Genomic DNA, 27,530 nt, shown 5'->3' with positions numbered 1-27,530 from the left:
TTTGGAATTTATTTTGCATAATGAATGAAACAAGAACCCAAATTTTATTTAAAACATTTCACACCAAACCTGTATTTATCTTTCCTACTATTCATCACAGTTATAATATCATAATTATTTATGTGATTATCTCTTCCCAGTCACTATTGATTTGAAATATCACCTTTTTATTATGCAGTTGGAGTACTTTTTTAAATGCTCCCTCCCACAAATACCATGTTGGGATTTTGACCATAAACAAGGTGATTTTCTAGATTTTTAGAATTTATATTTAAGTATTTATATTTTTACAACCATACTGAATATTTCTGTTTACTCACAAGGCATGCCTTTTCACCTTTTCACTCACTTTATTTTATATTTCTTGGTAATTTTCTGCTTTTTCATATAATTCAAATTTGTGTAGTTTTATGTTTTTGTGTTTTTATGAATGGATTGATTTGGGGTTATATTTTAATATACTGTAAGACTTGTGATTTTTGAATATTAATAGTATATCATGAAAAAATTTTGAACTCTCTTATTTTTACTTTTCAATAATTTTCTGCTGAATCTTAGACTTTTGTATTATCTGCAAATAATGATAATTTTGTTTTCTTCAATCTAATATTTAACCCTCTTATTTTGTTGTTTAATTGCAATATCTATCACGTAAAAGCAATGTCATACACATTATCAGCAAGGGTGGTATTGGCCTTTGGCTTGAGATATGTCTGGATGTTAAGGAAATTATTCACCTAATCCCATTTCACAAAGAGCATTTACCAGGAGTGGACACTAAATGTTATGAGTTATTGATATCTATAAGGGTTCATATGGTAGGACAACCCTTTGATCAATATTAGTATAGATTACCTAATATTTAGCCACATTTGCATTAATGGAATACACACCCACAATCATAGTGTACTGCTGTTTAAGTCCATTTCTAGATTCTATTTGCTAATACTTTATTTAGAACCTTTTAAAAATAAGTTTTGATATCTCTAGTTTTCTCTTGTGCATTATTTGTTTAAAACAGAAGTATATTGGTATTTGTTAATGGACAAGAGTTCTTTCTTTCACCTAGGACATTTTAAATAATAAGAATCTCTTTCCTTCTGGTTTTCCAATTATGTCAGTACAGAATCATCCAGTGTTCTCTGTGATTGTGAAGTAGGCTTTGCCTCTAGACAGTGCCCCAATGTGATAGGAAACAAGGAAGAAGAAATGGTGTGTTGGGCAGGACAGTCTCTCTTGCAACACTATATAGCAATTAGTGGTGGACCAATGGACTCTATGAGGGAGTGTTTATTATTCTTCCAGAAGCTTGTCCATGTCTCCAGAACTCATACTAGTGAGAACCTCTGGAATTTCCTTCACTTATGACCTGCAGCACTGCACTGGTTGGTGTTAGGTCATGGGACTTTCAATTTGTTCCACGTGGCATTCTATCTGGCTATAATCTTCAGAGTGAACTGATATGCCGATGGGAGATGGTTATGTTTCCAAGGGAATCAGAAAATTTAAAAATAAACCAATAGCTTGTAGCCTGTTTACTCAGTGTATTTTTAGTTTTTCACTGGAGAGAGGGCACTAGGGTAGCTAAGAGATGGGAACACAACTTCAGAAGGAGAGTGGTTTCATCTGAGGGATCAGGATCAAGAGTTAAGATTTAGAATAGTGCATCTGTAAATGAAACCATGTGTCCTTTATCAAAGCCAGAACATTTCAGTTATTTCTTTATGATCTTTACAAATCAGATAATGACAGCTAGGGACACTTCTAAGTCTCTTGTTTTATAAATAGAATATGAATACAGGAATGATTATGATCTATTGAATGCTTACCCTGTCCTCGGTCTGGAGCTAAGCCCTTTTGTAAACAACTTATGTTGTAGGTATCTAATTGTTATCATCATCACCATCATCCCCATTTTAAAGATGGTAAAACTGAGATTTAGAGTGGTTACATCATTATTCAAGGTCACTTACAGTACCCACCAGGGCTTTGTACTCTCAATCTTGAGCTTGGAAAATTTTTTTTGTCTACACAGTTACATAAGTGCAGACATCTGGCTCATTATGAGAGGAGTCTCTGGATGATAAATTCAACTTCCTGTTCTCTAGTTAAGAGATCACAAAAAGACAACCCCTGGGAATAAAAATCAAACACTAGCAGATATTGCTTTTTGCTTCTCAAATGTCAGGGTAACACCCTAGTGTTCCATTTTTTTCAGATTTCAATAGAATTCATTTTGTTTTCCAGTAAATACAGTTTTAGTTTTGCAAACTTAGATTTTAGGGTGGGTATGAATACATGTTTGTTCTAGTTGCTTGGATGTTTGTTCTAGTTGCTTGGATGTCAAAACAATTTGTACTATAGTTAATTTTTCTATGCCTCTTGGCCGTTGGTTTAAACAGCATTCCAGCCCCTGGGAGAGTTGGCAAAGAAATGAGTTCACCTCCTAGGAAACTCCTAAGTGAACGACTCTTGTTCTTGCTCTTGGTAATTAAATTCTCACATTCACCTCAGGAGTAGCTTCTCTTTCATTTCCTATGATATTTTAACCTTTTTATCCCCTGAACAATGACCAGAGCACCCCATTATGCAAACACCGTTGTGTCTTCTTGAGTCTTGCCCATGTTGGAAATACCCTGGCAAACACCGTAATTCAAGGTATCACCAGCTTTCTCCTTGAGAGACATCCTAAGTAAAGTGGCCTGCAGAGAATATCCTCTGTCACATGGAAGAGTGTTGGTCATCTGTCTCTAATATTTCTTCACACTGAAACTTGCCAAGGCTCACATGTCCCAGGTTCAGAAAACAGCATTGCATGTCAGCTGATTCAGAAGCTCTAGATCAGTGGTTTACAATCTTCGCGGTACATTGAAATCACCCAGGAAGCTTTAAAAAATACTTACACTCGGGTCTCACATGACTATGATTTAATTGGCCTAGAGTGCCACGTGGGCATTGACATTTTTTTTTTTTAAAGCTTCTCAGCTAACTACTGTGCAAGCCACATTTGGAAAACTCTGCCCCAGAAGGTAGGAATGCAGGTTTGGCTTTTCCCTTATTTGGAGCAGAAGAAAAAGGAATAGGCAAGTCCCTGTGATGCCTCAGAACCCAGTGCCTTCCAGAGTGCCTGGGTGGCTCAGTCGGTTAAGTGTCCAACTCTTGATTTCAGCTCAGGTCATAATCTCATGGTTTGCAGGGTTGAGCCCCATGTCAGGCTCTGTGCTGATGGTGCGGAGCCTGCTTGGGATTCTCTCTCTCTCTCCCTCTCTCTGCCCCTCCCCTGCTCTCTCTCTCTCTCAAAATAAATAAAACTTAAGGAAAAAAAAAAGAATACAGTGCCTTCCATGGGCCTCCTCCTCAGAATCATACTTTACAGAGAAAAAATTAACTTCATCATAGTTTTTACCAACAGGGAGGATGTAGTTGATATTTATTTGTTTGTTTGTTTGTAATTGAAGTGTAGTTGACATACAATATTATGTTAGTTTCAGGTGTACAGCATAGTAATTTGACATTTATATGCATTACTAAATACTTGCCGTGATAAGTGTATTTACCATCTGTCACCATACGAAGTTATTACCATATTGTTGACATTATTCCCCATGGTGTACTTTTCACCCCCATTACTTTTGTGACAGGAAGTTTGTACCTCTTAATCCCTTCACCTATTTTTTAAATATAGTGCTTCATGTTGAATTGAGACTATAGCAAGCCTTAATGACAACACATATTATACAGAGCCTGAAACCAAGTAACACCATTTTATAATTGCAGTATTTTAGTTCTTCTGGAAAGAAGTTCATGGATGTTTATAACTCTTTATTTAGTAGGTGTATATCCTCCATTGTCAGTCCCCTTCCACTGACTCTTTCATTCTGGGTCACAAACGTACATATTTTCCCTGGGCTTTAAAATATTTCCTTTTTTTGCTTCCCACTCAATCCACCTTACCACCTTCTCATGTCCTCTCACTGCCAAATTCTTGAAGAGCACAACCTATACTTTCTGCTCTTTTCTAGACATCACTAGATTTAGGATTCCTCTCTATATTTCCATGAAACTGTACTCACAAACGTGATCAATGGTTTGGGGACTCAAATCCAAATCCAGTAGCTTCTCACTCTTCTTTCTGCTTGACCTGTAGTTACTTAACACCTTTTACAATTCTATGAAACAGTGGCAATGAAAACACCATGAACTTGACACAAAAATCTCTACACAGATCAGGGAAACATAATTGAGTCCAGAAATAAGTTTGGGTGCATGTAGTCAGTTAATATAGGACAAAGGTGGACGTCACATTAAGTGGGAAAAGAATCCATCTATTTAATTAGTGGTCTGGTTATGCATCATGAAGAAAATGAGGTTGGACCTCTTCCTCATGCATCACAAAAAGTATATCTCAGATGGATTAAAGTTTTAAATGTGAGTAAAAGATGGGTGCCTGGGTGCCTCAGTTGGTCAAGTGTCTGACTCTTGATTTTGGCTCAGGTCATGATCTCACGGTTCGTGGGTTTGAGCCCTGCGTCAGGCTCTGTGCTGACAGTGCAGAGCCTGCTTGGGATTCTCTCTCCCCACCCCCACTCTCTCTCTCTGCCCTCCACCACTTGCATTCTGTCTCAAAAATAAATAAATAAACATTAAAAAAATAAATGGAAAAAAGGAATATTTAGGGGAATATATGTATAAACTGGGATAAAGGGAGAATTCTTAAGCAATTCAGAAAGCCCAGAATTTATCAAGGAAAACATAGATATGGATAGCTACATTAATATTTTTTTGTGTATGTTGAAAAACACCAAAATCAAAGTCAAAAGACTCATGGCAGGTTGGGAAAAATACTAGTAATACATGGTAATAGAGATTTAATGTCCTACAGATTGATTAAAAAAAATTTTTTTTTAATGTTTACTTTTGAGACAGAAGGAGACAGAGCCCGAGTGGGGGAGGGGCAGAGAGAGAGGGAGACACAGAATCTGAAACAGGCTCCAGTCTCTGAGCTGTCAGCACAGAGCCCAATGTGGGGCTCTAACCCGCGAACCATGAGATCATGACCTGAGCCAAAGTCGGACGCTTACCCGACTGAGCCACCCAGGCACCCCTACAGATTGATTTTTAAAAAGTCAAATTTTGTTTAAATATTTTTATGTTTATTTATTTATTTTTGAGGCGGGGGGAGAGCCCACAAGTAGGGGAGGGGCAGAGAGAGAGTGTGAAGCAGGTTCTAGGCTCTGCACTATCAGCACAGAGCCTGTCACCGGGTTCAAACTCATGAACCGTGAGATCATGATTTGAGCCAAAGTCAGTCGCTTAACCAACTGAGCCATCCAGGTGCCCCCTAAAAAGTCAAATTTTAAGTGTGTGAGGACATAATGAGGCAATTTATAGAAAAGGAAATGCAAATGTCCAATAAATGTGGAAGACAGAGTGATACAAATTAAGGCAATTAGGAGATACCATTTTTCACTGAGGTTGGCAAAACATAAGCATTGATGAGCTGGTAGAAATATGAATCTCTGCAGTTTTTACGAATTCAGTCCAACAATATCCATTAAAATGAAAAACGTATTTATATTTGGCCTTGAAATCTCACATTTGGTAATCTGCCTCCAAGAAATAAGGACAATGGTATGTAAGTATGTGTGTACAAGGATCTTTGCTGTTTCTTTGTTTGTCTTAAATGTAAGAGAGGAGAGGCATGGAGTGTGTCCCTTAGAATTGGGGGGCTGAGCCCAGAAACAGATCTTACAGACAAGTATTCTTCAGAATCGATCCTCATCTTATTACTTATTATTCAGTTCTTCTTTTCCTTGCTTCTTTTACCTTTATGGCAAGTTTGATTTGTCACATAATAATAGAAATATTTTAGAATCTCTTATTTTTATTCTATTTTTGTCATCTTTTCCTTAGTTTTCAGCAGGTTTCACTCTTACATGTTATTTGATACATAAAAGATAATGGCTGTTATCTTTCAAGTGTAAGTTATGTGACTTTTTCAAGTTCTTTTTTTCTTGGATTCTACTTTATCTAGAATAATAACTACAGTCTCTACTTTTTGTTTAATTTACATTTGCTTTATATTTCCTTGTCCATCTTTTGATAAATCTGTGTCATTTTTATGTTTTTCAAGGTTTTGGGATGTCACAGATGACATTAAAAAATTTTTTTTCAATGTTATTTACTTTTGAGAGACAGAGCGTGAGTAGGGAAGGGACAGAGAGAGAGGGAGACACAGAATTCAAAGCAGGCTCCAGGCTCTGAGCTGTCAGCACACAACCTGACGTGGGGCTCTAACCCACAAACCATGAGATCATGACTTGAGCCGAAGTCAGACACCCAACTGACTGAGCCATCCAGGCGCCCCACACATCACATTTTAAGTTATACTTATGGTTTTCTCTAAGCTTTTTAAAAGCATTTTTTAAGCTGTAATTCTCTATTTGTCAACGATGGGATTTAAGTAGTGGGATTTACTTTTCTTACTGAATATGAGGAATTCAGAAAACCTCTGATTCCTCCTGTTCTTGACAGAGCAGTTGAAAAGCTGCAATTCTGGGTGCATCTGGTATGTAGCTGCATCCTCATCTTTATACAAGGGAAACATTTCTTATCAACCTACGAGCTGGAAGGAGTCAGAAAATTGGGATATTTAGCTTCATGCACCTTCATTCCAGGGAGGACCATCTCTCCTGCTGTTCGTTTCGGGTCTCCCTGCTGGCAGTGGGTCTGGCAGATCTGGGGCTCTTCCAAAGGAGGTGTGACAAGATCAGAGTTAGCGGTGTGAGCTCTGGGGTCACTCCACCAGGACTTGCATCCTGACTTCATCACTTACTGGAAGAAGAAAGGGGAGGGAATGGCAATAGCAGAATTCTAAAAGGTGGTTTTGAGGATTAAGTGACACAATCCATACCCCTGCTATATACTAAATGCTCATTAAATGTCAGCTGCTATTCTTATTTTTATCATCATGATCATGATCATTATCATCATGGACTGATGAACTTTCAGGATCATTTCTGCCAGAGTTTAACAAAGTAGAAACACAATGGTTGCTCTCTCCTCCTCTAGAACTTTCTGCTCAGTTTTCCCACAGACCAAGCATATGCTGGAGCCTGGGAGGCTCAGTCAGTTAAGTGTCTGACTTTGGCTCAGGTCATGATCTCACAGTTCATGAGTTTGAGCCCCGCGTTGGGCTCTGTGCTGACAGCTCAGAGCCTGGAGCCTGCTTCGGATTCTGTGTCTTCCTTTCTCTCTACCCATCCCCTGCTCTCACTCTGGTCTTCCTCCCTCTCTCAGTGAAAAAAAAAGCATTAAAAGAAAAGAGTAAACTTACTGTCACAGAGCAGAAACTGAGACTTTCTTCAGTTGGCTCATTTCTCTCATATAACATAAGGGGCAAGTCCTTACCACCTCCAGAAAGAGTCTTCCACAGAGTCCTCTGTTAAAGAACCTTCTTTCTTCCCATGTCCCTCTGTGAAGTCCCCATGGCTCCTGGTTCCCACTCAGTTTTCTTGGAAAATGCAACCTCATTTCAGGAGAAAGAGAAGTTATAGTCCCCAGGATCTTCGAAATGCACCTTTACCATCTCCTGGATGCTGGTGCAGGCATACTCTGTTCCTACTTTGCCAGCTTCAAAGGCAGGAAAGGGTCTGGCCTGTCATCGTGGTAGATGGTAAGTTCCCTTCTTCTGAGTTAACTTCCCTCCAACAAGAGCCATGGCTCATTCAGAGCCACAGTTCCCTAAGCAGCAAATGTACTTCATCATCCAGCCCAAGAGTCAGCAAATTTTTTAATTAAATAAAATCATATATTGAGTCATTATATATACATATACATATATACAGTCTGTGTATATATGTATATGTTATATATATATATGTATATACACAGTCTATACATACATATTATATATTTAAATATACAATATGTATGTGTATATGTAATATATATAACATATAATAACATATATAAATATAATATGTATTATATATATATGATCTATTTCTGAGCTAATTCTCCCTTTCTATGAATCTCTGTTCAGATCTTGGGTGTATCACTGATTATGTTCCTGTGTTTTCATAATCTATTTCAGTAGAGAACAGAGCTAGTTTCCCCTTCAGTGCTTTTGTTTTTCAAAATTGTGTAGCCATTTGTGACCGGATTTTAGGTTAACCCCCCCATACATATCTAGATCCTCCTTCTCTTCATTAGAGGCTAGAGAAGACAACATTCAAGTTCCCAACCTCCTTTGTTGTCTTTGGGGGACAGAGGATACAGTTCTGGTGAATTAGGTTGAAATGAGATCTACTTGTGGACTTTTTGGGAAAGTTTTCACTTTGCTGATAAAGGGTACAATTGGGGCTGTTGCCTCCTTTCCCTTTCTTCTTGTCTTGCAAGCAGCTGTGTTGTGGCCATTTTTTTTAATTGGAGAGAGAGAGAATCTTTTCATTTTTTCTGAATTTTTTTGAGAGAGAGCATGAGGATGCATGAGCTGGGGGGAGAGGGGAAAGGAGAGAGAGAGGGAATCTTAAGCAGGCTCCATACCCAGCTTGATCCCAAGACCCTGAGATCATGACCTCAGCTGAAATTAAGAGTCAGATACCTAACTGACTAAGCCACCCAGCCACCTGGGAATCTTTTTTTTTTTTTTTAAGTTTATTTATTTATTATTTTAAGAGAGAGAGAGAGAATCTCAAGGAGGCTCTGCACTGTCAGGGTAGAGCCCAATGTGGGGCTTGAAATCAGTGGGGCTTGAACTCAGGAACTATGAGACCATGACCTGAGCTGAAGTCAGATGCTTAGCGAAAGAATATTAAGCAGCCTCCACACTTAGTGTAGAGCCCAATGTGGGGCTCAATCCCATGACCCTGGGATCATGACCTGAACTGAAATCAAGAGTTGGACGCTCAACAAACTGAGCCTCCCTGGCATCCCATGACAGCCATTTCAAGCATGAGAATCGTTTTGTCATGTTAAGAAGTAAAGTCAGTTAAACACGGGGCTTTGTACAGCTCTGTGGAATGAGAAGGCTATTTTATAAAATATCCTTTCTCTAGAACTGTAGGGAAAATTAGGCAAAATGTGGCCAAAATCCTGAGAGTGAGTTTCATTAATTCATCCATTTAACAAAGCTTGATTGAGTCTTTCCTGCATGATGTTTGTGTGCATAGAAAATGATCTTGTTGGGGTGTCTGGTTGGCTCAGTTGGAAGAGCACGTGACTCTTGATCTTGGGTTGGGAGTTCAAGCCCCATGTTGGGTATAGAGATTACTTAAATAGATCAATAATCTTAAAGAAAATAAGCTCATTGTCAACGATTGATGGGTGCACAGATAAGGAGCAAGAAATCAACCTGGATGATGGTTTCTATTTTCCACCTGAGTGAATAACATTCAAGTCTGGGTGATAGACACCTGCTTCTCATGGACTCTTTACAAGAACAATTTCCCAGCACAAGCTGTTTGCATTTCCTAAGCTCTAGTGTCCACCCAATCCCTAACTTCCGAGGATGACTTTTCCTGTCTCAAATTGCCTTGCATAGAGAACATTCCCTTCCAGTAAGCCTGGCCATCTACTGGGGAGCAGGTGGCAGCAGGAACCATGCTTGGAGCCTGTGCTATTACTACAGGGGCCTGAGAGAGGCCAAGGGTACAATGATGCCATGAATAGCAGGCACTGTTGAGTGTATGCTTTGAATTCAGGAGGGACGAGGCCACTTGAGGCTGGGGGTTTGGAGACAAGTTCACAATGAAAGTGGCATCTGTTCTCCTGTTCTTGGAATTATGGCTAAAGTTCCACAGAGCTTAAACAATTCACCCAAAGCATAAGCAAAACAGGCTTTTATGGGGAAAATGGAAACTGGCTGGTAGGTGTACTTCACACCACAGATATGCTGGGAGTCCTCTTGGAGTGGCGGCTGGTAGGGACAAGTGGTTTGTCAAAGTGATTAGCAATGTTGCTTACAAGCCAAGGCTGAGTCACCTTCATTGGAGCCTGGTGTCCCAGGGAAGGCTGAATCATGCACTTCCCCTCTTTATCACCAGAACCCTGACCTGTCTTCAGAAGTTTTCTGAGGACCTCCAACACCAGGACCCACTGAGGTGTGGAGAGATGGTCTGGATTTGTAAGTTTGGAATGTCAAGGCCTGAACTTGTTCTGGGGCTAGAATGTTCTGGTACTAGGCAAGATAATTAATTGAGGTGTTTGTCATTGTATTCTTTGTATATTACTCAACATTCCAGCAGGTGGCCAAGCCTCTGTGCTCCCATGCCACAAGGCCTATAGAAGAAGTATCCACCCCCTTTCCTGACTTTTCCCCCTTTATCCTGAAGGATTTGAGCACATTATGCTAGGGAAAGGAGCTGTAGAGTGCCTTTGAGGGGTAGGGTTTCTAGTTGTGAAAGAGCAAAGATTTTTTTCCCCAAGAGAAGGAATGATGTCCACAGTTTCTGTAAATACAGGTTTCCCCCATTATCCAAAAGTGGAGCGTTCCTCTGAAAATTTTCAGAAGCTGAAATGGCATAAAGGGAAGAAGCAATTACCATGAATTTATATGAAAAAACTTTAGAGCATTCCCAGACCCCAAAAATAACCTCTCTCAGGCTTTTCTGATACCTTAGGGCACATCTTGCTAACGGAAGCACAGAATAAATCAAGATAGAGCACAGATGCTCACAGACACAGCTCAGAACTCAGGTGGCTGGATGCTGAGATGCTGAGTGTAGTTTCCAGGGAAGGAGCTTGGCGGGTGACTCACTGCTCAGCGTGTGTGCTGCCTCTGTAAAGGCTCACTGAAGGGCCCCTGGGTGGCAAAGTTGGTTGAGCCTCTGACTCTTGATCTTGGCTCAGGTCACGATCTCATGGTTTGTGAGTTTGAACCCCACATCAGGTTCTGCGCTGATGGCGTGGAACCTGCTTGGGATTCTCTCTTTCCTTCTCTCTGTGCCCCTCCCCTGCTTGTGTGCTCTCCCTCTCCCCCAAAATAAATAAATAAACTTAAAAAAAAATGATAAAGGCTCACTGCAAAACAAATGCTATTTTTGCTTTTTGCCCTTTTTCATGAAATTAAAAAAAAAAAAAGGTTTACTTCAGTTAGGATAAAACAGGTACTAATGTAGGTCTTTCATGAAAGCCCAGTGGCCTAACATGAACTTTCAAAAAGTAGAGCATTCCTGTCATGGGTCTCTGTGGTCCATCCTCCACAGAACCTCAGGAAGATGCCAAGCTGTCCAGTGGCAATAAGTCCATGTTAAATATAGGAAGGTCTTCCTGGACTCTGGGTCCTGGGGCTCTCAGCCATGGAAAAAGGCCACCCAACTTCAAGGATCAATGTAAGTTTGGCCTATGGGGATCTTGGATCGTGGAAGACATGTTGATGAAGGGTTGACCCATGGGTCAAATCTGGCCCACCATCTATTTTTGTATGACCAGTCAGCTGCTTTCAAGCAATAATGGCAGAGTTGAGTAGTTGTGACAGACACCCATCTGGGCTGCAAAACCTGAAATATTTGCTCTCTGATCCTTTATGGAAAAATAGGTTGCCAGCCCTTTGTGTACACCAGTGACCAGAGATGCCTCCTGAATGTTTTGCTTCACATCACAACTCCTGATCATTAACTCTTGGAGAGGTGATGGCAGTGGGAGATGAGAGGAGAAGAGAACCCTGTCAATCTCTGAAATTAAATTTCCTGCAAGCTGGAGGGAACAAGGGCTCAGTGTCATACATACCTTAATTTTATGTAATTTTGTATAATTTTATGAATCTTGCACATTCAGGTTTGAGTTTACAAATCATCCTTATCATGTGTCAGCTCCTAGGCCTCCTGTTTGACAATCATGCCTTTCGTTTTATTGACCCGATTCTGGAAGTAACATCCATAGGTCTCCTCCATCTCTGTACGTCCAAAGCCTACCATCAGGTCCCAACTTAAATGTTCACTCCTAGAAGTCTTTTTTTTTTTTCTTCATGTTTATTTGTTTATTTTTGAGAGAGAGAGAGAGAGAGAGCATGCACATAGGGTAGGGACAAAGAGAGAGAGGGAGACAGAGAATCCTAAGCAGGCTCTGAGCTGTCAGCACAGGCCCAATGCGGGGTTCGAATTCACAAACCGTGAGATCATGACCTGAGCCAAAATTAAGAGTCGGATGCTTAGCTGACTGAACCACCCAGGCACACCTAGCCTTGGAAGTCTTACTTTGTTTTTTTCGACTTGCAAGTCCACCTAACAAGATTTTTCAAAACAAATTTGCTTCCAGATATCCTGACTGGTTTGCCTCAGACAGTTGGACCATTTCTCCCAAATTAAAAAAGTTGAGATGTGATGTCTCCCTTCTCTCAATTCCTATTGCAGTCTAATGCACATAATCACATTATGGTAATTTGTGTGCATTCCTTGTTAGTTTCTGGAGTGCAGGGACTGAGTCTTAGGCAGTTAAGCCATACTGGACAAGAACCTGCTTGATCTGAGTTCAAATTCTGACTCCTCCACTAGCGGTAAGACCACGGGCATATCATTAACATCTTTGGGCTTCAGCTTTATCATCTAAAATATTCCAGTAATACTCTCTGTGCCTCCAGAGATGGGAGGATTAGTTGAAATAGTGCCATAAAAATGCTTTTTGAGAATCACTACCCTTTGCAGTTCAACCCAGAGCCTGGAGTGCAGGAGGTAAAATCACCAAAATGCGTGTGTGTGGCAGTCACCTTAGGGGCAAGATAAGGCCCTGACGGGGAACAGGAACTTGGCACCAGCCTTTCTTCCTCCTTCTGAGGGTTGTGACTCATCCTGAGAATCAGTAGCATTCCCTTGACCCCCACCTCAACCCTCACAATCACATCATAATCACATGATCATGGCTGTGCTGGGAACACCCAGGAGGAGGGGAGGGAAGAGCTTGAGTTGGTTCCCTGGTGGGACTGTAAAGGCCAGGGAGAGGGGAGGCTTGCAGAGGCTCCAAAGCAGAGGAGGCTGAGCAGGGCTCCTGAATGCGTCAGCTGCTGCTGCAGGCTGGTGCCCAGCCTACCCTCAACCCTTTCTGAGCAATCTGGCCTCGGGTGCTCGGTCACAGTGCCACCGCTGGTAATGAGACTTAGCAGGAGGAAAAGCCGCTCGTGCTTGGTCCTAGCTTTTGTGTAATCTCATTGGAAATGGAGCCAACTGCCTGGAGAGGCCAGGCAAGTCTCAGGATGTACATCCTGCAGAGACAGGATAATTAACGATTCAAAATCCTCCAGATTTATTTATTTTAAATAACCAAAGATTGTTTGTACTTCTTCCTATGACACATGCTCTGTGCACTTATTTTGATCATTTCCTTTGTCTATTTAGTTGGTTCATCCCTCAGAGCCTGCTCCATCTGGGGGATGTTGCCTCTGTCAGAAGGAGTGGGGGGATCAAAGTTTGGGAGCCAGGAATCCTGTTTTCTGGCTCTTGCTCTAATCGAACTTTTCCACTCATTACTATCCCTTTACCCAATGAAAGACTCTCAAATAGAGGCTTTGTCTGCCTCTAGGACAGCTGTGAGGGAGTCCCCGAGGGAGGAGTGTTGACAGGAACCAGGCTGGCTCTGCACCAGTTCCTCATCTAAGACCACTTACAGGAAATCATTTTGATGTGAGGGCAGACCAGTCCTGGGAGGAGGCTCTCACCTGCCATTTTTCGTGCCCACACCGTTACTGCCTAGGGTCTCCCTGCTTCCAGATATGTTCGATAGACTGTGTGCCTGGTGGCTGGGGCAGATCCACTTTTAGGAGAACTTTGTTCTGGCTGCATCCTCTGCCTTCTGCGGGCCGTCATATGTGGCTATCTCTCTTCTTCTTGTCAAATCTCTCCTTTATGGAAACTCCCTATCAGCATTAAAACATGCTCTTTTCTTTCATGCCCCTCCAAAAACCCCAGAAAACCAAAACAATTCTCCTGAGACCCCATGCCCCTCTTTAGATGCACTCCACTTTCTCTTCTCTCCTTTGTAATCAGCCTTCTTGATATTGAGTATCTTTGTGTCCATTCCACCCCCATTCTACCTGCAACCCACAGCAACCTGGCTTCCACTGGAACTGCTCTTGTGAAGCTTGTGTCTTCACTGTCAGCTTGTTTGATCTCTGTTGACTCCTCTCCCTTTCTTGAAACATGCTTTCATTGGCTTCTGGGATATCTCACAATCCTGGGTTTTTCTCTTCCATCTCTAATCACTTTTCTTGGCCTCTTTTTCAACGACTTCTCTATCCAGTCTTTTCTATCAGAGTTCTTCAGAGCTCTGTCCTAGACCCTCTTCTCATCCAACACTCATTCCTCAAGAAGTTGCAGCTACTTCTTTGGCTTCAAATAGCATAAGAGAGCTCAGTCGTTATAGCAGAATGGCCCCGCTGCAGTGTTGGAGCTATTGACTTTGACGTCCAAGACCAGGTTGCATCAAGGTTGGATAGGCCCAAAGAAGAGGGAAGATGGGGTTTCAACCCATAGATCACTGAAAAAGCAGCCCAGTCAAATATCTTTCCTCATCTGAGAAAGTCACTCATTGGGGCAGTCAAGGTGGCCTAGACCACAATGGAGTTAGATTAGCCTGGGGATCCTGATTGGCCAGGGGCTTCCAGGCCAGAACCCCTCGGTGTGATAGGTTAGCCTTAGCTCTTAAAGATATGTTATCAATATGACTCCATTCGTATGAAATATCCAGAGTAAGCAAATGCATAGAGACAGAAAGCAGATCAGTGGCTGTCAGCATCCAGGGGAGGGGGAATGGGGAGTGGCTGCTCAGTGGGTTTGAGGTTTCTTTTGGGGATGATAAAAATACTCTGCAACTAGAGAGTGGTGGAGGTTGCACAAGACTGTAAATGTACTATATGTCCCTAATGGTATAAAAAAATATATTGGGGGTTTACTCTGGAAGAGGAGCCACCACTGCCGAGCCAAGTCACATAGCCCAGGGATGTGTTCAGGGTCAGCTGTGACAGGTGGATGAGGAGCTCTAAAATGTAAATGACTCTTCTCACCAAAAGGACTCAAAACCATACAGTCCCCCAAGATAGTGTTCAGAATGTGCTATTTCACAAGATAACTAGAGGATTTCTAAACTATATTAATTAACAGTACACTACAGGTGTATAGTGTGACAGTAGAGTACAGGTTGAAAGTTGAATGATACCTTTCTTTTTTTTTTTTTTTTTTTTTTTTTTTTTATTTTTAATGTTGAGCTAGAGCTTGAGCGGGTTAGGGGCAGAGAGAGAGGGAGACACAGAATCTGAAGCAGGCTCCAGGCTCTGAATTGTCAGCACAGAGCCTGATGCAGGCCTTGAACTCACGAACTGGGAGATCATGACCTGAGCCGAAGTCAGATGCTTAACTGACTGAGCCACCCGGGTGCCCCTTATGACACACTCTTTTTCCCCTTCACAAATCTATTTTTCTGTGACTATGATGAAGTCAGATTGGATGGATGAAGTCAGTTTTGGTGGAGCATTCTGGTAGCCTGAACGAGGTTGGGGAAGGAGGCTGATTTGACATATTTAAGGATTTGAGCTGGCAGGACCCTGTAACCATTTGGAGAAGTCGAGAATTACCCTTGACCAGTGAAGTGAGTGAACAAACACTACCGTGTGGTGGTTTTCCACAGATGTTGTTTTGTGGTTTTCACAACAACCCTACGAGGGGAGCCAGTGGAACCAGGATTTGAGCTAAATATGTCTACCTGTGGAGTCTGCTAAATCCTATGGTGTGTGTGAATGTGTGTGAGCCCTCAAATCAGAAAGGGAGGGATTGGCTGGGGGAGGGGAGAGCTGCTGGTGCCCCAGGGGTTCCGCCTGCCATTGCTGAGCCAAATCTGTGATTTCTCTCACTGTGCCTGCAGTCCAGTGTGGCTTTGGGAGACGTGGTCTACACACTCATCTTGCAACCTTCTACCACCTTGACATGTTATCTATCCTGCTGATAACAAAATGTGAGAGAACCATACTGGCGAGTGAAAGTTCTAGAGTTGGCTTGCTTGTCAATTTTCCCCTTGCACTTGTAATCCCTGCTTCATTTCCTGACTTGTAAACAGGCGGGATAGGAGCAGGTGACTGACAAGTGCGATAACCAAAGAGCTCTGCTGTGCTCAGCGTATCCTGTTATTGTGAATCTCAAGTCCTGCTCTGGCGCCAACCGCCCTATTTTCCCTTTTTTTTTCCTGGCGCACTCGCAAGATCATATGCCTTGGAACCAGCACTGGATTCAAATCCTGGTTCTAACACCAAACTTCAGTTTTCCAATGTGCCTGGAAATAAATAGAAATATTGAACTTGGAGTCATTTTTGAGGGCTATGTGAGATCATGGAAAAGCACCCAGTTCTTTTCTTGGCTTTTGGTAGGCACTTAAGAAATTATCTTTCTTTCCTTTTTTAAATGTTAATTTATTTTTGAGAGAGTATGTGAGCAGGCGAGGGGTAGAGAGAGAGGGAGACACAAAATCTGAAGCAGGCTCCAGGCTCTGAGTTGTCAGTACAGACCCGACGTGGGGCTCGAACTCATGAACCACGAGATCATGACCTGAGCCGAAGTCAGACGCTCAACCGACTGAGCCACCCAGGCACCTGAAGAAATTATCTTTCTTCTCTTCCCTGTACCCCTTGGTTCCCCATCCCATCCCAGCTGTTTTAATTTTAGCACTTAACCCAGACTAAGCATTTGACTGTGAGACTGTCTCCGTATGACATGGTGCTCAGAGTGGAGGCAGTGTGGTGTCATGAAGAATATGGTTCAGCCCGAAACAGAGGAGGCAGGCCCCTGTCTCTTCCTGACTGACTGGAACAGGAAGGTTGCGGAGCTCTGAAGGAAATTCTACCTTTTCCCTCCTCTCTTCCGAAGTATACTCTGGTTTGGGCCTTGGTTGGCACAAGTTACTCTACAGGCTTTGCCCCACTGTTTCCCTCATTCCTGCATCAGGATTGAAGGCAGGTGGGGTCCAGACTTGGGAGAAAGATAAAATATGTACTTAGCTCCTGGGGCAACCAATATCCTGAATCTGGTACTTTCTCTCCTTGAGGTTAGCTTTCCTTGCAGTGCGCTGATCTCTCCATCTTTCCCTAAACACACACACACACACACACACACACACACACACACACACACACACCTACTCCCAAACCTCAGCTTCCAGAAAGGGGCAAGCCAGCCCTGCTCCAGTCCTGCCACAGCATATTAGGACATGGTTGCCCAAGAAATGTTCAGCACAGCAGCCAGCAGTAGAGTCAAAGGACAGCTCCTTGCCTTCATTTATTAACCTGAATAAAGGAAGTCAGCTTGGCACTTGATTACAGTATTTCTGTATTTCTTCCTTTCCTTCTATATCAGCCACTTGAGCAAGAGAACTCAGAACAACAACATCAGCTAGCATAAAAAAGTGTATGGTATGGCTTTTGGAACTAGTCTAAGTTCTGTATTAATGTGTATTAACTCATTAGTGACAACTCTATGAGTTAGGAACAGTTACTATTCTCATTTTACAAATGAAGAAACAGAGGCATCGGAAAGGTCAAGTCTCTCATCCAAGGTCATACAATTAGTGATAAATGAAGAATCAGAAGACATTTAATTCTATATCGTGGGCTTTTAACATTACACGAATGCAGAATAGGACATAACATGACTTTAAGTCAAGTGTTGAGGTCTGAATTTTGGGTCATGACATAGGAATCAATAGTTCCTGGGATGCAATCAGGATCTTTTGAATGAAACTTGTTATTTGCACTTTTCTATAATCAGAGTATGTGGTTTGGGATATATATTGGAAAATATAACTTGCCCCAACATATTTGAGGATGTTATAAAAATTAGGACCTTTATATAAAATATTCAAGTTTATTCTAACAAAAAACCACAAAATTTCATTCTTATTCTGGGTTCTACTTATACCTTCAAAGCATGACCTACATAGAGGACAGGGGTGACCCCAAAGCCATAGTCCTTATATACAGAGAAATTTAAAAGACCACATAAAAAGCTTCTGCTTTTAGACTTACATGTTGTCCCAGGTAAAGGGTGTATTCCAGTCCCTTAGTGGATACTTAAAAACCAAGAGGGGAAAATTACTTTCAACCTTAAGATTTAGAGAGAGAGGCCAAAATGTTTGGGTATCTCCGCCTATACATACAGTAGCATAATGAGTGAACATGACCATGTGGTTATCCCCATATTGTCTCAGATTTTGTTGGGCTGGGCCTGCATTCCCTGAACATGGCTGTGACCTTCTTCTGGATATTGCTGCCTGGAGGCCTTCCAAGGGCATTCCTGGTGACATTCCTATACCACATACAAATGCTTCTTACAGCACAGGCTCTGTTATGACATGGACCTCAACAAACATAGGGGCTCCACAATTATTTCTCCCCATCGAGGTAAGTATGATTGAGCACATGTCTTTGCCCTGGTGACTGGAGAAACAGACTGATTAACTGGCATGAATGTTGAAACAGGAAAGTTATGTTATCAGAAAAAAATCAGTTCTAACCACAAAGATGGTGAAGGTCAATTTGAAAACATAATGCAGTGTGGTTGAAAGGAGAATATAATAATATTAATCAGTGATTATTGAGTCCCTTCACAGTGTATTTTATTTAATTTTCACAATGAGCCCTATAAACTGGGTGCTAAAATAACCTCCATTTTTATGGGTGGGGCAATTTAGGCTTTGAAGGTTGAAATAACTTGCCCACAGTTACAAAGATCGTCAGTGGTGGAGCTGGAATTCAAATCCAGGATGTCTAACTCTGATGTTCACATTCTTAACTGCTAAGCAATGCTTCTGGGCCCTCCACATGGCTGTTACTCTTCTGAAGCCTGGTTGAGTTAATGGTATTATCTCCCAGTTGGTCACCCAAACCCCAGAGTTACCTTTCAGTCGTCTCCCTCCATTTCCCTCACATCTACTATTTGTTTAACATGTATACTGGGGCTCTCCCATGTGCCAGGTAGCATGGATAGAATGGAGGACAAGGCAGTAAAGATTCCTGCCTGAGTTAAGCCAATCTTCTCTTTCAGACCCTTCTGACTTATGAAGGGTCTTTAACCTCATGGCAGCCTACCAGCAGCTTCCCGGTGGGTGTGAACACATGTTGCATTTGAAAGCTGAATGTCATGGGTGCCCTAGAACAGACCCAAGTCATGTGTTGTCTTATCTCATCCCTCACTGGGCAGTGAAACCCTTCTCCCTACACTACCAATGTATCAACTACTGCATTTTGCAAAGTACTTCCATATACGCTACCTGATTTGCTCTAAAAATTCTTGGATATGTGTGCTGATTATCTCCAGTTTACAGAAAAGACAAAATCGGAAATTATACAACTAAAACAGAAAAGATGGGACTAGAGGAGAAATTGAACTGATTAGTCTGGTGCAAAGTTGTTTAGCTTTTTCCCCATGGAACATTTATGATCCTCTCTCCCACCCTCACCCCTACCCCCATTTGCTTTCTCCTGTAACAAAGTCTTTAGTTCTGTGTTTTCCAGGTCAAACATTGGGCTCTATGCCCTTTAGTCTCCATGTTCTCCCAGCTTATTTTTCAGTTAGGCTTTCTTACAAGGCTAACAGGGGGGCTGTGGTTCAGCTTGAAGGTCAACACTACTTGAAAGGAATGGGCATTTTGCCCTGAGGTTTGCCACATAACTTGAACTTTTTTTTACATTGTTAGAGAAAAGGATTGAGAAGTCTTGTCAAGCCTTAAGGGCCAATCGTCTTTTGTAAGGAGATTTCACTGCTTCAGGGCTGTTGAAGTGAGAAGTGAAGTCTTGGGGTGTGGTGGGGTGCCATGAGTGGCAGGGAGGTTGGCAGAAGTGAGAACTGTGTATTCCATTGGGATCTTCCTATTCAATTAGCACACAGAAATGTATGGTATTTGCTGATGAGTTCTAGATCTTCATGCCACTAAATAAATCCTTTTAAAACTCAGGATAAATCTCATTATTTATGTTGCCTTAGTATTATTTTTAAATAACTAGATAACCCAAAGAAACAGCTCTTGGATTTACTTCTCTGTTCTGTCTAGTTTTGTTTCCTAATTAATTGGTTTCCACTTTTTTCTTTATTATTTTGATCTTCTTAATCCCTTTAGAGTAGATTTATTTAAATCTCTGTCATTAAGTGTTAACATGTGATTGTTATTCTTTGGCAAAAGAAAGAAAGCATTATTAAATGGAAGCATCTCATTCATTTTTGTAAATAGTTTACCATAGTATTTTATTTTTAAAGTTTACTTATTTATTTTGAGAGAGAGCGTGCACATGAGTGGGGGAGGGGCAGAGAGAGGGGGAGAGAGAGAGAGAATCCCAAGCAGGCTCTGTCTGTGTTGTCAGTACAGAGCCCAAAGCAGGGCTGGAACTCACGCACCATGAGATCATGATCTGAGCCAAAATCAAGAGTTGGACACTTAACAGACCGAGCCACCCAGGTGCCCCTGCAATAGTATTTTAATGTTGAGCAGCACAGAAGTCTTTTCTAGTTTCAGTTGGTAGATATTAAAAATCAAGATGAGATTTGGTGAAACTTGCCAGTAATTTTTATGTCCGGGATTGCAAAAATGCATAAATCATCCTCATCTCATCTCTCTGTACTTCTCCTTAGAGAGCTTCTCCTATAGCTTTATATAAGAAACACGAATCAAATGGGAATCAAGGCACCTCTGTATTAATAGCTGAGCCCGTTCATAATAATGTTCATCCAGGGGCACCTGGGTTGCTCAGTCATTTGAGCATTCAACTCCTGATTTTGGCTCGGGTCATGATCTCGCACTTTGAGCCGTATATTGGGCTTTGGGCTGATGGTGTGGAGCTTGCTTGGGATCCAATCTCTCTGCCCCTCCCCCACTTCTCTCTCTCTCTCTCTCTCTCTCTCTCTCTCTCTCTCTCTCTCTCCCCTCTCGTTCACAAAATAAATATATAAACTTTAAATGTTTATTTAAAAAAATAGTATTCAGAAGCTCTGGAGAAGTTAGAGGAGCACAGAACTCAGGGGGTCAAGCCCAACAGAGACCCTGCTCTAAATCCTAGGAGCAAATACTCAGGCATCATGCTATGAGAGCTGACTGGGCTCTAAGAGGTATCCTGGTGGTCCCTAGTGGGGCATTAGCAGTCAGTCCCCAGGCACACAGAACTGGAAAAGGACAAGGAAGTAAGCAGAGCTCTAAAGCCACCTGACTTGGGGAAGAGTGTGAGGAGGGAGGTGGGGGGGCAAAGAAGCATGCAGTGTGGGGACAAGAACTAGAAGTTCATCCCTTTATAGTAGAGGTTTTATTTTTGTGTTGTGGTTTTGTTATGAATGTCTACTTAATGCTCTGCAGTCAGAGAGTGTGGTCTGAAAAAGTTCTGTGTTTCAGAACTTAATGAGGTTTTCTTGCTGGGCTGTTTCTCTGCAAATTTTTCTTATACCTTTAAACAGAAACTAGTTTATACATCTTTGATGGATCTACAAATTCAAGCTTATATGTATTATTCAACATTTTTATAAATTTATTTATTGCCCATTTGATCAGTGATAGACTAATAGGAACATATTGCTACAGTCCTGTATTTAGAAGATGAGAGCATGACAAGCTTTACTATTTCTTCCCTGCATCTTTTACCTTTTATTCATAAAATGATTCTTTGTCTCACTGAAGGTTTAACCCATGAATTCCACTTTTCTGCTATTAATATTGCCAGGCTTTTATGTTGTTGCTTGGTATATCTTTACCCACATTTTAGTTTAAACTTTTGAGTGTTTTGCATTAACTATGTCTTAATCTGAAACTTTGGTGTTACTTCTGTCACCTTGTTTTCTATTTTTTGTGTGTTTGTGTTTCAATTTTTTTCTTCCTTTCCCTCCTGCCCTGCTTTGTTGCTTTCCGTCCACTTCACTAACTTAAAATACACCTCAGTAATTTTTAGTGCAACCCTTACCACAATCCAGTTTTAGAATTTTCTCATCATTCCCCTTTTCTGTAAAATTCACCCAAGTGAAATCATAGACTATGTAGTCTTTTGTCTCTGGTTTCCCCTCCCCCGCCCCGCCCCCACCCTTAGCATCATGTTTTTGAAGTATATTGTGTATGTCATTTCATGTATCATTATTTTGTTCCTGTAATTGACAAATAGTATTCCAGTATGTGGAAACACCACATTTTGCTGTTCCATTCACCAGTTGGTTGACCAGTTTTTGGCTATTGTGAATAATGCCACTGTGAGTATTCTCGTACAGTTATTTGTGTGAACATATTTTCATTTCTTTTGGGTAGATTCTCAGAAGTGGAATCTATGGTAAGTTTTATGGAAAGGTTCTGCCTGACTTTATTTTTTGCTTATGAAAACACAACAAGATCAATAGATCATTTTTATCAGACACAACCGGTCTTCCTATTTCTCTCCATTCCTTTTTTTTTCCACATTGAAAAAGATATCCTTTATGTAATTGAATATATCCATATAAAGTTGTTGCTTTAATTCAGACCCTTTGGAATGTGGGACCCCGGTGTTTTTAGTTTTAATGTGTTTTAACTGAGATATAATTCATATAACATAAAAATCATCATTTTAAAGTATACACAGTTCTGTGGGTTTTGGTACATTCACTATATTGTGCAACCATCACCACTAATTCCAGAATATTTCCATCATCCCAGAAAAAGACCCATACCTATTAGCAATCAGTCCTAATTCCTCCCTCCCCCTGTCCCCTGAAAACCGCACTAATCTACTCTCTATCCCTTATGGATTTGCTTATTCTGGAAATTTCATAAATAGGGAATCATACAATATGTGGCCTCTTGTGTCTGGCTTCTTTCACTTAGCATAGCATGTTTGACCTTTTAAGAAATTGTGTATGCCAATTTACATTCCAATCGAGGGTTCCAGTCCCTTTGGATAGTGTTTTCATTATTGTAGTTCTTTCTATTCCTGTGAAATTGAAACAGAAGAGATGTGCCTGATTCAGCAGTAAACACTCCCCTCTGACTTGTGTCAGCATGAACAATGGGGTGGGAGAAGGAGACTTAGCTTAATCCCATGTGGATGGTGATTTTGTTTTGGGCCTTCTACTGAGGAGGGAACAGTCCGGTCTCATTTCCTTCTGGTGCTTCTTTGGGGCTTCAGGAAAATCTTTCTAGTTCTTCCCACATTCCAGGTCTGGACTGAAGTGAGGAAAGAAACAGCACACTGGCTGATTTAGGAAATTTACAAAGTCACTGTGAAATGGCATCACTCTCCCAGATGACTTTCTCTTTCTTTTCTTTTTTTCTTTTCTCTTGGAAGGAGTGAACGGTGCTTTCCAACTGAGCTTACAAGAGTAATCTTTGTGATTTATTTGATTATATGAGTTAGTCTGAAAAGAGAAAACTTACAATTCTGATAACTGCCACTCATCCCTGCTCCATGGCTGTCCTAGAGCCAGTTCCGTGGTTTGTGTTGTGGGAGAATTGAGGCAGCACGGTGTTCCAGGAAGAATTCTGAGTCTAACAGCCAGGTTTTGGGGCTAGCTCTGTCAGGCACCTTGGGAAGTCACTGCGCTCAATGTCATTGCTACTGTGTTTAGTTATGACAGGTGTTAGAAGAACAAATATAACACAGCAGAAAGAGAAAGGTTTGCTAAAGGAAAACAAACAAACAAATGAAAATTGTGCCAAAATGTATTTCTTGAGTCTTCTATTTTGGGCCTTTGAGCAATTAGTAAAGACAAGTTGGATGGGTTTCCTTACAAGTTGAAAGAACAAATATCTCAATGCAAAAATATAGTGACAATGTCCTATAGTGACATGAGTGGGTTTTCCAAAAACTCATATCACCCTTTTAGCTGTTTTGTCTATCATATCTTGGAGGTGTCTTTCTTGGGGACAGTCCAGATCCTGTTTAAATCACTGTTTCCCTTTCTTACTTATTCTGTAGGTTTGGGTAGAAAGAGCAGTTTGAGATTATGCTCAATAACCCAGTGCAAATAACAACATATGGGATGAAATATTCAAAAGGCTACTTTCTCAGTGAAAAACATTGGGATTGGAAGGAGGTTAGGCCACCTCCAATAACTGCATTTTAAATTCAAATCAACTCCCCTGAATTTAAGTACATTTATAATGCATTTTTAAAGTTCTTTTTATTTTATTTTTTTGAGAGAGAGCAAGAGAGCAAGCAGGGGAGGGGGCAGAGGGATAGAGAGAGAATCTGTTTTTTTAATGTTTATTTATTTTTGAGAGAGAGAGAGACAGACAGAGTACAAACTGGGGAGGGGCAGAGAGGGAGGGAGACACAGAATCCAAAGCAGGCTCCAGGCTCTGAGCTGTCAGCACAGAGCTCGACTTGAGGCTTGAAGTCACAAACCACAAGATCACGACCTAAGCCTAAGTCCAATGGTTAACCAACTGAGCCACCCAGGTGCCCCAAGTGAATCTTTTCTTAATTTTTAAAATGTTTTTATTTATTTTTGAGGGGGATGGAGAGAGAGTGCATGAATGGGGGAGGGAAAGAAAACCAGGGAGACAGAAGATCCGAAGCGGACTCCATGCTGACAGCTAAGAGCCCTGTGTGGGGCTCAAACTCGCAAACCATGAGATAGTGACCTGAACCAAAGTTGGATACTTAACCAAGCATCCGAACCACTGAGCCACTTAGGTGCCCCCCCCCCCGCCTTTTTTTATGTGAGGTAGATGATAGATACATAGATAGATAAATAGATAGATAGATGTAGATCTGAAGGAAATACCTTTTACTGAAAATCACTTGTAAATATATTGTCTATGTTTGATGAGAAATGGAAGAGAAGAGAGGAGTGAAATGATGGTAGAAACAAATCCTTTACATTATCAAACCATTGTCCTATACATCTTCCTTTAGTAAATCCTTGTGGTCCCACATAGAAAATATATCTCTTCTCCAGGTGTCTCCACCTCCTTTCCCGAGAGTACGGATATGAGGCTCTGCCCCAAATACCCCACCCACACTTTTTCCCCCCTAGGACTAACTCATATTTGAGAAGTTAAGGGTTTGGTGGTAGGTGATAACATTTCTAGACCTTTCAAGGGTCAAGAGAGTAGGCCTGATTATTGGATGGTTTATCCTCTTTCTCACACTAGCCTTCTTTTCTCTTCCACCACCTTCAGGCGGCTGATCAACATGGGCAGGCAGGCAGAATGTTCCAAGTCAGCATTAATATGTATTGTATAATAGAAGAGCTGTCTTTGACATACAGGCAAGGGTGTCCAATATTGGCATGGAACTTAGGCTGGTTTCATGACATCAATCTCTTGACACACTCTCTTGACTCTCAGATTAATTTTTATTTCCCCAGTTTCTGGGCTCTACAGTTTCAGAGCTGGCCTCCTGCTTATATCTGTCTAGATTAAGTAGCTGTTCATAAAAGCAGTCATTATTCAAGTGGCTAGTCTTTCCCCTTCCCCACCATCCTGTATCAGGTCCCAGATGTCTGGTATGAAAGAAGAAACAGGTGCCATCTCAATCTAGACTGCGGGATCAGAGTACATCATTTCAGTTCCTTTCTGGTTTCCTGAGACAGGCTTCTCCATGCTACTACTACCAAACACACCTCAACTTTTGCATGGCTAGCTATGAGATCTCATTATGGATGCAGTGGATCTTGAAATGGTAATTGTGCCTATAAGCAATGCAGAGTGGTTACTCTAACTCCTAAAGTCTTAGAAAAATGTCTCTTTCAAAACTGAGCAGTGGTCTCTATAGCTTTGCTAGGAAGTTTTTTTTCCTAATCCACAACCTTGCTGCATGTCCTCTGATGGTGAAAAATCATGAATGTGTCAATTTTTTATGGTATTGAGTTCCCTTTGCCTTGTAGCTGGCTCTTGGAGAGCCCATAAAAGAATCCCTTTACCAAGCTATTTGAATGACATATCGTAGCCAAGCGGAGATAAATAAAGGACCCAAGAATTGGAAAATCATGGCAACACTGAAAATCACCTACTATATATAATAAAGGTAAACTTAGTTCCAAAGGGACCAGAAAAGCCAAAGATTATTCTTGCAATTGATTGTATAGTTAAACATGTATGACAATAACCTGAATATAAAATCTGTACTTGGCCCTATTTTACTTTTTTTATGTTATGGTTGGTCTTCTTTGTTAAACTGTAGGCTTTGTGAGGGAAGAGATTGTTTCTTTTCTTTACCATTGTGTCATCTGTGTCTTTTGCATACTAGGTTGTCAATAACCAATATTGAACAGTAGGGGAAAAAGTGGTCTAGTCAAAATTTTAAAACTTTTCACCATGCAAAGAAATAAAGATAAGAATTAGAAATTAGAAACATTGACATATTTTCTAAAACACTATCAAAGGCCTGTCATAAAGCTTTGAGCTAAGTATTAGAAGATAGAAAACAAAGAAAAAAAGGAAGCATAAGAAAAAATGCAAAACCTAAAATTCAAGACAAAAGGCCAAATTTATCAGTCATGACAATAAATGTAAATGGGTAAAATTATCCTATTAAAAGACAAAGATGTTTGTAATAATTTTTAAAAGTTCTATTTATTTATACTTAATATCACATAAATACATTTTATTTGTGTAAAACAAGCCATTCAAAAAAGAGCTACTGTTATAGGGGGCGCCTGGGTGACTCAGTTGGTTAAGCGACCCACTCTTAGTTTTGACTCAGGTCATGATGTCACAGTTCATGAATTTGAGCCCCATGTTGGGCTTTGTGCTGACATCACAGAGTCTGCTTGGGATTCTCTCTCACTCCTCTCTCTCTTCCCCTCCCCTGCTTACACTCCTGTCTCTCTCAAAATAAATAAATAAACTTGAAAAAAAAGAAAAATACATAAAGAGCTACTGTTATAAAATCAGAAGCCATGGACACAGTCAAAGAGTGCTGGAGGTGTTGAAGTTTTAGTCTTTATGAATAACCAGTGATTTAAATTACATCCAAAAATAACAGAGGAGGCAAGATTGAAAGTGTGAGTATAGAAAGGTGTCATAGTGAAACATTTTTGGAAACAGTACCTTCACCTCTAAGCACTTTTTAGGTGATAGCTATTTTATAGGCACCAGAAATTCATAATCAAAACTAAATTTCCCAAAAGACACAGATGAAACATTAACACAAATATAAAAACAATTTTATGTAAAGTTAAAAACCTATTTTTAAATGCTCCTAAATATGTAGAGCTATAGATTAATCCATCGCACCATCTGAGTTGAGAGTGGAAGTAGAAGTAGAGGTAGGGTCATGAATGGACTTGCATACTATGTTAGATTGTTCCTAAAGGCAATGGGAGCTATGTAAAAGTTTTAAGTATAGGAAGAAACATAACTAAATTTGCCTTTCAAAAAGATCATGCTATCAGTCATACAGAGAATAAAAGAGATCTAGAAGTACCATGGAAGCCAGTTAGGAAGCTAAGACAGTCCAAAAGAAAAAAAATGGTGGCCTGCATAAGGTGATGATAGTGGTAAGGGAGAGAGGTAAATGCATTTGAGAAGCAGTTAGAATGCAGAGCAGATAAGATCTAGCAATTGATTGTGTGGGTAAACATGGTAGATTGTACTCCCAAAAATGGTTGCAA

The 27,530-nt window shown here is 40.9% G+C and overlaps 1 protein-coding gene across 16 annotated transcripts in view; it reads left to right on the top strand.

The window, feature by feature from the left end:
* SUSD1 (sushi domain containing 1) overlaps positions 1-27,530 on the top strand; it is a 288,718-nt gene that overhangs the window by 165,403 nt on the left and 95,785 nt on the right. Inside the window, exon 16 of one of the 16 annotated variants that reach the window (XM_030294186.1) lies at positions 18,181-18,338. The exons of the other annotated variants lie outside the window; for them this stretch is intronic. Within the exon in view, the coding sequence (XP_030150046.1) occupies positions 18,181-18,323 (143 nt within the window). The 3' untranslated portion in view covers positions 18,324-18,338. Of the gene's footprint in view, positions 1-18,180; positions 18,339-27,530 lie in introns of those variants that run through there. 16 annotated transcript variants of the gene reach the window in all.

Source organism: Lynx canadensis, chromosome D4, assembly GCF_007474595.2.
Source record: "Lynx canadensis isolate LIC74 chromosome D4, mLynCan4.pri.v2, whole genome shotgun sequence".
NCBI classification, from domain to species: domain Eukaryota; kingdom Metazoa; phylum Chordata; class Mammalia; order Carnivora; family Felidae; genus Lynx; species Lynx canadensis.
Note: the sequence above shows the minus strand (reverse complement) of the source record. Positions and strands in the feature narration are given on the sequence as shown.